Here is a 13,477-nt window from a genome sequence, read left to right on the forward strand (position 1 = left end):
TTTTCTCACATTAAACTGTTTTTTTTAAAGCATGTTTTATTTTTTTTTTAATTTTTTTTTTTTATTTATGATAGTCACACACACAGAGAGAGAGGCAGAGACACAGGCAGAGGGAGAAACAGGCTCCATGCACCGGGAGCCCGACGTGGGATTCGATCCCGGATCTCCAGGATCGCGCCCTGGGCCAAAGGGAGGCGCCAAACCACTGCGCCACCCAGGGATCCCTAAAGCATGTTTTAAAACATGTTTATTGCCATAAGAGAGACTTTAAATTTAAGTTCGACATAAAATAATAATCTTTTTACTAATATATACCAATAGGGTAGGTTTCATGTGTCAGATTAAGTGGTAAGGGATATGGTAAATAATAGTAAATATAATACATTTGTATGATAACATAACAGTTTGTAAAGCCTTAATCTCACTTATTTTATCTCATTAGTTTTATAAAACAAGCAGAGAAGTTTTAGAGACTGAAGAAAAGTGAAGATTAAGCAGTTAGTAAGTTTGTAACAAATGTGACACTTGAACCACGATTCCACATGGCATTTTGAAATAAGAACTCAAAGTGTGGGATGACTGGGTGGCTCAGTGGTTGATCATCTACCTTTGGCTCAGGTCATGATCCTGGGGTCCTGGGATCGAGTCCCACATCAGGCTCCCTAGGAGGAGCCTGGTTCTGTCTCCGCCTACGTCTCTGCCTCTCTCCCTGTGTCTCTCATGAATAAATAAATTTTTAAAAAAAGAACTCAAGGGCAGCCTCGGTGGCTTAGCGGTTTAGCGCTGCCTTCAGCCCGGGGCATGATCCTGGAGACCCGGGATCGAGTCCCACATCAGGCTACCTCCATGAAGCCTGCTTCTCTTCTCCCTCTGCCTATGTCCCTGCCTCTCTCTCTCTCTCTCTCTCTCAAAAAAAAAAAAAAAAAAAAAAAAAAAAACTCGAAGTGTGATAGTCTGTAAGTCAGCATTTATCTCAGTCTCTTTCTTAAGTATTCTGAAAATATGTCTTTAAAGTTTTATCAAGTTATTAATATACAACAAACTGCACTATTTAAAGTCTACAATTATATAACAATTTTGATGTGTATATACCTGTGAAACACCATCAACTTAATCAAAATAGTGAACGTATTCATCATTGCCAAAAGTTTTCTCATGCCCCTTTATGATTCCTTCTTCCTGCCCCCCCCCCGAGGTCACTATAAATGAGTTTCTGTTATCTAGTTTTATGTAAATGGAATCAGAGTATGTACTTCTTTCTATTTGCCTTCTTTTATCCAGGATCATTATTTTGAGGCTTATTTCTCTTGTGTGTATCAATTATTGATTACTTTTTCTTTTTTTGCATTTTGACTTAACCATGAACCCAAGGATGGACATTGGGGGCTATTTTCAGTTTGGGGTTGTTTCCTGCCTGGATTGTTTCCAGTATGGGGTATTTACAAATAAAACTGCTATAAACATTCATGTTCAAGTCTTTGCATGGGCATGTGTTTTCTTTTCTTTTGGATAAATACTAAGAAGTAGAATGACTACATCATATGGCATGTGTATGTTTAAGTTTTTAAGAAACTGACAGACTATTCTCTAAATTGCTTGTACCATTTTACATTCCCATCAACTGTGTGGATGTTCCAATTCCTCTACATCTTCACGAACATTTGATATGGTCAGTCTTTTTAATTTCAGCCACTCTTAAGTGTGTACTGAAATCTTAACTGTGATTTTAATTTGCTTTTCCCTAATGGACTCATGTGAAGCATCTTTTCTTTCTTTTCTTCCTTCCCTACCCCCACCAGCATCTTTTCACATGCTTGTTTGTTCTCTGTATATCTTTGGTGAAGTGTCTGTTCAAATTTCTTTGGCCATTTCTTAATTGGATTGTTTTCTTATTATTGATTTTTGAGAATTCTTTATATATTCTAGATTCAAGTTCTTTATCAGATACATGCTTTGCAAGTATTTTTTTCCCAGTGTATCAGTGGTCTTTTCATTCTCTTAACAGTGTCTTTAAAGAGAAGACATTTTTAAAAATTTTGATGAAGTCAATTTACTAATTTGTTTTTTACAGATCATGCTTCTGGTATCATATCTAAGTAATCTAACCCAAGGTCACAAAGTTTTTCTCCTTTGTTTTCATCTGTAAGCTTTATAGCTTTATGTTTTATATTTAGGTCTATGATCCATTTTGAGTTAATTTTTATTTATGCTGTGAGTTATAGATCAAAGTTCATTTTTTTGTTTATAGATATTCCAATTGTTTTAGCACCATTTGTTGAAAAGACTGTCTTCCTCCACTCAGTCCTCTTTGTACTTTTGTCAAAAATCAATTGTCCATAAATGTGTGGATATTTTTCTGGAATTGCTCATTCCATTGATATGTGTGTTTGTGTTTATAACACTATCACCCTGTTTTAAGTACTTGTACCTTTATAATAAGTCTTGAAATCAGGTAGCATTAGCCCTCCAATTTTGAGCTCCTTTTTCAAAGTTGTTTTGGCTATTCTCAGTACTTTGCATTCCCATTTGAACTTGTGATAAGCTTGTCAATTTTTACAAAAAGCCTGTTGGGAATTTTAAAGGGATCATGTTGAACTTATAGATCAGTTGCCATCTTGACAAAATCTACTCACCAATGAACAAGGTATATATTTCCATTAATTTAGGTTTTATCTCCTTTAATTTAGGTTTTAATTTCTCTTAGTGTTTTCGAGTTTTTGGTATACCAGTCCCCCTTTTTGTCAGAGAAATGAAGACATATGTCCACACAAGAATTTGTATACCAGTATTCATAGCAAAATTATTTACAATAATCAAAAGCTGGAAACAACCCAAATGTCCATCAACTGATAAGTAAACAATATATAGCATATCTGTATAATAGACTATTGTTTGGCAGCAAAAAGGAATAAAATACTGATATATACTGCAACACAGACGAACCTTGAAAACATCATGTTAAGTAAAAGAAGACAATCAGAAAAGGCCACATACTGTATGATACCATGTATATGAAATGTCCAGAATTGGCAAATCTATGGAGATAAAAAGTAGATTAGTGGTTGCCTAAGACTGCAGGGTGGCAGGGAAGCCGGAGGGGGGTTGGGGAGATTAAGGAAAGACTACTAAATGGGGTTTCTTTTTGAAGTGATAAAATATTTTTAAATGAATTGTGATCAAGTATGCAACTCTGTGAATATACAAAAAACCATGGAGTTGTACATTTTATGTGGGTAAATTACATGGTATGTGAGTTATACTTCAATATGCTTTTTTGTTTTTATTAAAATGCAGACATCTTTTAAAAAGGGGAAATAATCTCTGGGGATATCTGGGTGGGTCTATTCTGGGCTTCTTTATTCTGTTCCAGTGATCTATGTGTCTGTCCCTTCATCCATACTACACGGTTTTGATTACTGTAGCAGAACAAAAAAAAAAAGAAGTCTTGAAACGGAATAGACTAATTTTCCCACCTTATTCTTTTTTTATTCAAAATTGCTTTATTCTAGTTCCTTTGCCATTTCATATAAATTTTAGAATAATCTTGTTTCTATCTACAAAAAAAGTCTTAAGATTTGAATTGGAATTATATTAAACCTGTATATCAGAGAGAATTAATTAACATGTTTATTGTGGTGAGTCTTCCAATCCATGAATACAGTATACCTCTCCATTTATTTAGATCTTCTTTGATTTTTCCATCAGTGTTATATAGTTTTTAGCATACAAATTCTATGCAAGGTTTTCTAATATTTATACCTAAATATTTCATTTTTTAAGTGATTATAAATGGTACTATATTTCTAAATTTTGGTATCTATAGTTCATTGCTAATATATAGAAATACAATTGATTGCATCAGATGGTTTTGTTTAATTTTCTAATTTGTCTTAACAGCAAAAATGTTTAAAAATAGCATAATTTGGAAAGCTATTCTTAAACAGTAAGGATATTTCCTATAAGATGAAAATCTGAAAATCAGTTATGCTTTAATATCACTAAGAATGTTAGAACTAAGTGACTGTTGAATCAGATGTACATTCTCACTCATTTTCTTGGGTCTATACCTCTACATGTAATAAATATTATTTTAGACTTCATGAAAAATATGGTATATTTTCTCTTAAAATTGGAAGTATATTTAAATGCTTACAGTATTTTCTCGACAACCTTATATGTGTATTACTGGGGTTTTTTTTTTAGACTGGTGTTATTCAGTATTTCTACATTGAAGACTGGCAATTTGTTAATGATTATCGACATCCTGTCAGCGTGAAAAAGATTTTTCCTGACCCAAATGGAACCAGATTAGTTTTCATTGATGAAAAAAGTGATGGATTTGTCTACTGTCCAGTAAGTCTGGGAGATTTTTTTTAAGCATTCATTTTTTTAAATGTGATATGCAAAAGTATTTTAATATATATTATATATAAAATAATTTTTTCTTAAACAGTTCAAGGATTGTAGTACTTTATAGTGTTTGTGATCCATTTTCACAACTATTTACATCAAGAAAACTTTCTCCATTATTCTATAGTTTTTCATAGTGTCAGTCCCAGAAGGATTTTTTAAATGGAAAAATAGTAATATTCTGTACTGCTTTAACCTTATTTACTGCACAATATTACAGTACATCTTGATGTGCATGACCTTTCTCTCCAGGTGTGCAATAAGCTTGAGAAGGCAAGGACTCCTCTCTGCCCACCTCACTTGATTTTCCTTTTGCCTTAATGATCCTAAACACAAAGAAAAGGTATTTTTGTATAAGATAATAAAAAACAGATGGGCCCTTTTTAGAATCAGTTACTCTTATTTTTATAGATCCTTAACTTTTTCAAAAATAGGTTAGAAGGAGATAGTTTTTTACATCACTTGCTGTACTTGAATTTTTCATTTACTTTTGATACCCAGTTAATGATTTAGCATGTTCTTGGTCACAGTTCACAGAGACTACAGTTGCTCTGAGATGCATCCTAATAATTGTTCCCCTCACCTTAGTAGCCACTTGATGAAGACCACTTTCCCCTCACTGGCCACTTCACAAGATACTGAGCCAGCCTCCCTGGCTGCCTGCCTTCCTTCTCTCTCTCTTCCTTTCCTTCCTTCCTGTTTGTCCTTCTTCTTCCTTTAATTTTTTCTTTTTTCTCTTCTTTTTATCTTTGATAAATATAACTGGTTTCTACAGGAGCACCTGGATTATCTAGGCAAAATTCCCAATATGCCAGTTCTTGTTCACCCCATTCCTCTCCCAGTCATAAAACAAATGAGGGAAAATGACCTCAAGAGAAGGATAACCCTGAGTTCTTTCTTCTTCACCCAGAAATTCCTCTTGTACAGATCCCCTTTCTGTAACAGGGCTGTTATTTCAGCTGCCTGGCTTTCCTGCGTGGGTTCACCACAGAGGGAAGCTGCTGCTGAGGGTCCTGTGAAAGCAGGTGGGGAAATCGGGGATCTGACAGGAGTCCAAGTTAGAACTGGGGTCTGGCTGCTAGGGGAAGGGCGAAAAGCTAAAGCAGTCTAAATGAATTGACACATTTTTCTTTCTCCTTTTACAGTTCTTCTTTCCTAGATAATTTCTGTTAAAGAGGCTACATGACCTTCCTCATGGAGTTGCCATGAGGTTTCAGTGAGTTGGTTTTTCTAAAGATTTTATATTTTTAAAGATTTTATTTATTCATGAGAGACAGAGAGAGAGAGAGAGAGAGCGCAAGCAAGCAGAGACACAGGCAGAGGGAGAAGCAGGCTCCATGCAGGGAGCCTGATGTGGGACTCGATCCCGGGACTCCAGGTTCACGTCCTGGGCCGAAGGCAGACGCTAAACCGTTGAGCCACCCAGGGATCCCCTGAGTTGGTTTTTCTAAACACATGATCAGGCTTCTGATAGCTATTTAGCAGGTGTTAGTGAAAGCCCTGCCTCTGTTTTGCTTTACTACCCTTAAACCCCTTAAGTTCCAGAACTATCTCACTGTTTCCTCCCATTCCCACTCCCATCTCCAATTCTAACCTGCAGCTTAGTTACATGTTAAGGAAAAAAAAAGAGTCTGGGTAAAACAACATCCACACAAAAGACTGACTCTCCCTAACCCAGCCCGTGGGCGGTGTTCGCTTTTATCCAAATGAAGATCTCCCTGCTGGGTTAGACTCTTAGGCGGTTGTGGGCAAGATGTCCGAGGGGAGTACAGGAGTGAATTCCTCTTTTAAATGACACCAGACAGTCTCTACAGGGAAGGCGAGCTGGGCAGGGCAGGGAACAGCGGGCTTGTGCGGAGCCTTTCCCACCGCCGAGGGCCCCTGGACTCCAGCCCGGTGGGCTGTGCATTTGATCTGATTTGATCACTCACCCTGTCAAAGTCTGTTACTACTGCAGCTTACTTTACTACTCCATTTCAACAAATTTGAGAGAAACATTGCTCCTGTGGCGTACATATGTGAAAATGTGTATCTATTCCGATGGCTGCTGTTCCTCTGTCAAGTTTTACATGTCCTCGCAACTTCCCTTCATATGTATATTTATTCAATCAGCTGTCCCACACTGTGACTGATGGGGTACCGTAGAATTGGGAGAGATGACTTTTTCCCTACAAACACCCTAATAAAACAGCCTTGTACTGCATCACACACCAGAAGCCCATTAAGGATGATTTGCTGTGTATTACATACAGGAAGTTCATAATAGGAAGTTCATAATAGGTAGAGTGTAGTAGTTAAGTGCGTGGACTTTGAAGACAGGCGAACAGACCTGGATTTAAGATTAGTAATAATTACAACTAATATTTTTGTGCTGAGTACTCCTTAACTGTATAAATTATCTCTTAATCCTTAAAGCAGCCCCAGAGATAAATACTCATATTTTTTTAAAGTAAACTTTATGCCCAGTCTAGGACTCAAGCTCATAATCCCAAGATCAAGAGTCACAATGTTCTACTGACCGAGCCACCGGGCACCCCAACAAATAATCATATTATTGACCATTTTACAGGTGAAGAAACTAAGGTTAGAAAAGGTAAGTACCTTGTCCAAGGTCACACAGTCAGAAAACGGTATCCGTGGTATGAGCCCTGGGTGGCTTCCTCCAGAGCTCTCACCTTGATTGGGTTCCCAGTTTCACCATTTATAAAATGGGTGCAGCTCTATCTACTCTGTAGGTTGCTATGTAAAAACTAAACAAGATGATGTGCGTAAAGCTTTTACTACAGTGCCTGCCATGTAATAAGCACTCACAAATGGTTGCCTTTTTAAAAAGACTTTTGGGGCAGCCTGGTGGCTCAGCAGTTTAGCGCCGCCTTCAGCCCAGGGCGTGATTCTGGAGTCCCGGGATCGAGTCCTGCGTCGGGCTCCCTGCATGGAGCCTGCTTCTCCCTTGCCCGTGTCTCTGCCTCTCTTTCTCTCTGTGTCTCTCATGAATGAATGAATAAAAATCTTTTTTAAAAATAACTTAATTAAAAAAAATCAAATAAATAAATAAATAAATAAAAATAATTAAAAAAAAAAAGACTTTTGCCACCAGTCGAGTGACATTGGTTGTCTCATCTGCATAAAGCAAGGGTCAGTATAACACAGTGGTCAGAAGCAGACTGTAGAGCCAAACTGCCTTCTGGTTCAAGTCCTCACCCCCCTAGCTATCTATCTTTGGGCTAATTTCTTTGTGGCTGAATCTCTTCATCTGCAAAATGGGAGTAAGAATGCCTGTCTTGTATAGTATGAGTTAGAATTAAATGAGGTTGCGTTTATATGAGAAATTAGCACGATACCTAAAAAGTAGCACTGTCTAATAGAAATATAATTAGAACTACATATAATTTTAAATTTTCTACTAGCCATATTTTTTTAAAAGAAGATAAAAAGAAACAGGTGAAATTAATGTATTTAACCCAACATTGCTACTTCAGTATGTCATCTATGTAAAAAATATGCTGAGATGCTTTACCCTTTTTTTCATATTAGCTCCATGAGACCTAGTGGGTAGTTTAAACTTTCATCTCAGTCAGACTAGACACATCTCAGTGTTCAAATAGCCACATATAGATGTGAAACAGTGGCTACTGTGTTGGACAGCACAGCTCTATAGTATTATTCACAAGAGTCTTCTATTTCGTTCTTATTTTGAGAACAAGATGAGGTAGGGTGGAGGTGGATTTCTTAGCTTCACATTTTTTTTAAAGATTTATTTATTTATTTATGATAGACATAGAGAGAAAGAGAGGCAGAGACACAGGAGGAGGGAGAAGCGGGCTCCATGCTGGGAGCCCGATGTGGAACTCGATCCCCGGACTCCAGGATCGCGCCCTGGGCCAAAGGCAGGCACTAAACCTCTGAGCCACCCAGGGCTCCCCCTCAGCTTCACATTCAGGGAATATATAAGCCTGTCTGCCAAGGTTCCTGGAATATGTGGATTGATTTTTTTTAATAGTTTATATCAGTAACAGCACATTTTATGTTTATTGGAATGAATTATAAAGAAGTTTTTGAAAGAAAACAGACCCAGTGGAATTTGATTTTCAAATACGTAGGAATTAATCTGCTTCTTCTCTAGCTAGAGCATTTCTCTACCAGGTATTGGAAATTTTCTGAACACAGTTGTGTTCATAGTTTAAATATCTCTTGTCTTCAGCAGATTCAACTTTTTTTTCCCCCTAAGCTGAAGCTTTGTGTCCATACTTGTAGTTTTTCCTGAAAATTCACCAAGTTTTAGAGAAAAACCTTAATTTGCCGTATAAACCACAGGGTTTCTTTCAAGCCAGATCTAGTGCAAGAATAGAAAAAGGAAATGTGCTTGCGGTGTTGTTGGGTTGCTGGAAAAGCTACGCCAGCCAAGGCAGCGGAACAGGCTGCTACCGAGGCAAGTGATGACATTTAAGTACAGTCTTGAGGCAAATCTGTAAATCCTGTTTTGTAGGTTAATGATGCTACCTATGAGATTCCAGACTTTTCACCAACCATCAAAGGTGTTCTTTGGGAAAACTGGCCAATGGATAAAGGCGTATTTATTGCATACGATGATGATAAGGTATACACTTACGTCTTTCACAAGGACACGATACAAGGTACTTAATCACTTTTTGTGCATTTGTTGACAAACAGATTTCCGTGACAGTGAAATTAAAACCTTCCTTTTGATTTATGTGCCGGTATCCGCTTTCAGCATTAAAATGTCTTTTAAAATCTAAGGATCCAAGGTCATTTTGGCTGGAGGCACCAAAGTCCCCTTCTCTCATAAACCTTTGCTGTTATATAATGGAGAGCTGACCTGCCAGACGCAGAGTGGAAAAATCAACAACATGTACCTGAGCACGCACAGGTTCCTCGACAGTTTAAAAGATGTGGGGCCTAATGAGCTGAGGCAAATGCTGACACAGACTTTAATGCTCAAGAGGTAGGACTCAAAACACTTCTCTGGAGCGTCTTATTTGCTTTTGTGATTTTAAAGGTCAAATCCTATTAAAATAGATGGAGATGATAGTATTTATCTTGTTTACAGGATTATTGTGAGGCTCAGGTGAGAATGTATGTAAGTCCTAAAGGAAATACTGCTGTACTAAGCCCAAATAGCATACTTACTGTGAAATTCTAATAAACCTATTATTTCAACAGTATCCTAATGTCAACATAAGAAATTTGGTTTTGCCTTGCTTGGGATTTCCTTTTTCTGCTTTTTCGTCTTACCTATTCTAGCCACCTTGAGTGGTTTTGACCATGTCTTAAATGTTCCTTTGTGGTTTTGTGGTTTTGACCATGTCTTAAATGTTGCTGTTCCTCAGGGTCCCATGAGCCCCCTCTTCTCTTCTCTAATGATTCTTTCTGAATGAATCTCCTCTACGTACATGGCTTCAATAGCATTCATAAGAGGCTGACTCCAAAACATCCATCTTTCACTTAAACGTATATTTACCACTGCCTGCCAATTGTGTGTTCGGAAGCCCATGAACCCCTCAGACTTGCTCTATTTAAAACAATTCATCTGGGAAGCCCTGAATGGCTCAGCGGTTTGGCGCCGCCTTCAGCCTGGGGCGTGATCCTGGAGACCTGGGATTGAGTCCCGCGTGGGGCTCCCTGCGTGGAGCCTGCTTCTCCCTCTGCTTGTGTCTCTGCCTCTCTTTCTCTCTCTGTTTCTCTCTCATGAATAAATAAATAAAATCTTAATAAAATAAAATAAAATAAAATAAAACAATAATCTTCCCCAGCCCCCTCGCTTCCCCTAGTCCTAATCCCATGTGTACATGTCCCAACACACACACCTATACCTACGCACACCCACACACCAGACTCTTTTCTCCGTTCCCCCACCCCCACCCCATACTCCCCCAGTAACTCAGGCCCCCACTCAGAGTAATGTATAATGGAACCACTCCCTGACTGCTCTCTCTACTGATAGTCTCATGACAATCTCATTTATTCACTACACTTGAAAATATCAGTCTGATCCTCTTACCCCCCTGCTGGAGATCTTTCCCATTGCCTTGAAGAAGAAATCCCTCCTCCTCAGGGACCTCAGCAGGACGTATTAGATCCTTGTTTTATTACTAGTCTCAACTGTGCCTCTACCCCCTCTCTGTTCTGCTGGCTGCTTGAATTCGATATTTTTCATGATTCTTTGCCTTGGCACATACAGCTTTCCCTTCCTGGAATGTCCTTCCTCTGTGTCTGTAGGCAGTAACTCCTATTTTTCACATTCAGCTGAGGCCTCTCCTGCTCCAGGATGCCTTCCCTACAGCCCCCTAACCTCTGGTGGCCTGGGTTGCGGGCCCTCCTGGTGAATGGCCTCCAGGCAGTAAACACAGTGGTTTAGAGCACTTTGCACCCTCCTGCTGTGTGATGGGCTGGTCTTGGGAGGCCTCTGAGCTTCACTCTTCCTCATCTATAAAGGAGAAATTATAATATTCCTTAGTGGTTAGGGTTGTTAGGGTAACACAGTGAGAGAATCTATGCAAAGTTTGCCACAGATTCACATATTAGAAGCACTCAGTTAACCTCTGTCACACTGTGTCAGGGTCATCTGTTGACTTATCTGTCTCTTCCACCTTCCCCAGTCATGACCACCTAAAGGACAGTGAATGTGTGTTTGATCTTTGTACCTTGGTTCCAAACACAGTTTCTGGCACAAAAAAGGTGCTCAATAAATGCACACTGGGTGGGAAAATGCAATAAGTGAATAGATGGATAGATGTAATAAATTCTTTGATGTAGCAGTCCCACAAAAAGTTCAATTGGCATTTGTGGCTGTGCTTTAAAACCAGAGATCAGCAAGCTTTTTCTGTTATGGACCAAATGGTGAGCATTTCAGGCTTTAAAAGCCATGAAATATTTGTCACATCTACTCAAGCCATTGTAACACAAGAGCAGCCAAGACAGTCCATAAAAAATTAGGCCAAGTGGCTATGTTCCACTCAGACTTCGGTCATGGAAGCAGACAGCTGACTGGATTTGGAGTGTAGGCCATAGTTGCTGGCCCCTGTTTTAAACTTCCCAGTATGTAGGAACAGAGAGAGTACTGCATTAGATTTATGTGAGAACAGAAATAATTTTCATCTATGTGTGAAGTAAACCCAAAAACAAATAAAAAGAGTTGTTAATGATGGAGGTGGTTACACAGAGTAGATTCAGATTAGTAAAAAATTCAAGAGGGGATCCCTGGGTGGCTCAGTGGTTTAGCACCTGCCTTCGGCTCAGGGAGTGATCCTGGAGTCCTGGGATCAAGTTCCACATCAGGCTCCCTGCATGGAACCTGCTTTTCCTTCCGCCTGTGTCTCTGCCTCTCTCTCTGTGTGTGTTTCTCATGAATAAATAAATAAAATCTTAAAAAATTTTTTTCAAAAAAAATTTTAAAAAAACATGTATCTGTACAATAAAGAAAGAAAAGTTTATGCAATTTTCTATAATTTGGAAATGATTAAGGATGAAGAACTGTTTTGCAGAATTTAAGACCTAACATTAAATTATATATAACCTGAAAATTACCAACTAGGGGTCAAGTAGAGCTCCCCAATTAAACCAACATATTCAAATGCTAGGTTTTCAGATGCTTGGGAAATGTGCAAAATTCTGAACGATCACACTGCCTGGAATGAGCTGGCCAGAGCTTGTCTCCATCACATGGAAGTGGAGTTTGCAATTCGCGTCTATCGGACAATTGGAAATGTGGGCATAGTGATGTCCTTGGAACAGATAAAGGTAAACAGCATCTCATGAGACTTACTGTATTAGGATCTAAATGGTATTTATTCAATCATTTTAAGTTTCTGCAGTGAGTCTTCCCTAACTCATCAGCAAATTGACCGATCAAACCTTACTACTTCCTACTAAGCAAAAGCTTTAAAAAAAAAAAGTGAAACCCTGTGTTCCTTCTCATTAAAATTGCTTTTATTTGTAGGGAATAGAAGACTACAATCTTTTGGCAGGACATCTTGCCATGTTTACTAATGACTTCAACCTGGCTCAGGACCTGTACCTTGCGTCCAGCTGTCCTGTTGCTGCCTTGGAGGTATGGCAATGTATAAGGATGGGAAGAACATGCAACGGGGGGATCCCCCTTAAAAATTTAAAATTAAATTTAAAATTTGGGACGCCTGGGTGGCTCAGTGGTTAAGTGCCCGCCTTTGGCCCAGGGCGTGATCCTGGAGTCCCAGGATCGAGTCCCACATCAGGCCCCCTGCATGGAGCCTGCTTCTCCCTCTGCCTGGGTCTCTGCCTCTCTCTCTCTCTGTATCTCTCATGAATAAGTAAATAAAATCTTTAAAAAAAAAAAAAGGAATGAAGAAAAGTAAAATTTAAAATTTCTCAGCACCAGAAACCACATGACTTCCCACTCCTGGAATTTAGACATTTCAGCTTTAAGAACCCTGGAGTATTCATTAACTTCAAAAGTACTTTCATTTTGTGTTCTGTGGAACCATAAAAGGCATGTTATTGTAACATTACCAAATAATTTAAAGTCTCACTCTGTCCAAAGAGAACAGATTATGTAACTTACAAAAACATGCACACACGGAAACAGCTACCATTTATTGAGAGCCTACATGGTGCCAGGCACGTTTTTTTGTTTTGTTTTGTTTTGTTTTTTATGATAGTCACACAGAGAGAGAGAGAGAGAGAGAGGCAGAGACATAGGCAGAGGGAGAAGCAGGCTCCATGCACCGGGAACCTGATGTGGGATTCGATCCCGGGTCTCCAGGATCGCGCCCTGGGCCAAAGGCAGGCGCTAAACCGCTGCGCCACCCAGGGATCACACCAGGCACGTTTCTAAGCACTTAATGTATTTTAACTAATTTAACCCTTACAATAATCCCAGGAGATAGTTATTTTCTCCATTTCTTAAATGGGGAAAATGATATACATGTATCTTTTACTTGGCAATGAGATCCTCTTGTGTGTTAAGAGGTGGAATAAGGACCTTATTTTCCCAGAGGTGAGCATTACAGGGGAAGGACTAGAACAGAGGGAAGGACCTAGCTCAACGCTAGGGTGAAGTGGCTATATAGAA

General features: G+C 38.9%; 1 protein-coding gene across 4 annotated transcripts in view; it reads left to right on the forward strand.

The window, feature by feature from the left end:
* WDR19 (WD repeat domain 19) overlaps nt 1–13,477 on the forward strand; it is a 90,751-nt gene that overhangs the window by 34,766 nt on the left and 42,508 nt on the right. For all 4 annotated transcript variants that reach the window (XM_055326128.1, XM_055326126.1, XM_055326130.1 and 1 more), the window contains exons 15-19: nt 4,204–4,353; nt 8,897–9,044; nt 9,169–9,373; nt 12,009–12,168; nt 12,368–12,478. In XM_055326128.1, coding sequence (XP_055182103.1) covers nt 4,204–4,353; nt 8,897–9,044; nt 9,169–9,373; nt 12,009–12,168; nt 12,368–12,478 — 774 coding nt within the window. The remainder of the gene's footprint in view (nt 1–4,203; nt 4,354–8,896; nt 9,045–9,168; nt 9,374–12,008; nt 12,169–12,367; nt 12,479–13,477) is intronic.

Source organism: Nyctereutes procyonoides, unplaced genomic scaffold (genome assembly GCF_905146905.1).
Source record: "Nyctereutes procyonoides isolate TBG_1078 unplaced genomic scaffold, NYPRO_anot_genome, whole genome shotgun sequence".
In the NCBI taxonomy this organism is placed as follows: domain Eukaryota; kingdom Metazoa; phylum Chordata; class Mammalia; order Carnivora; family Canidae; genus Nyctereutes; species Nyctereutes procyonoides.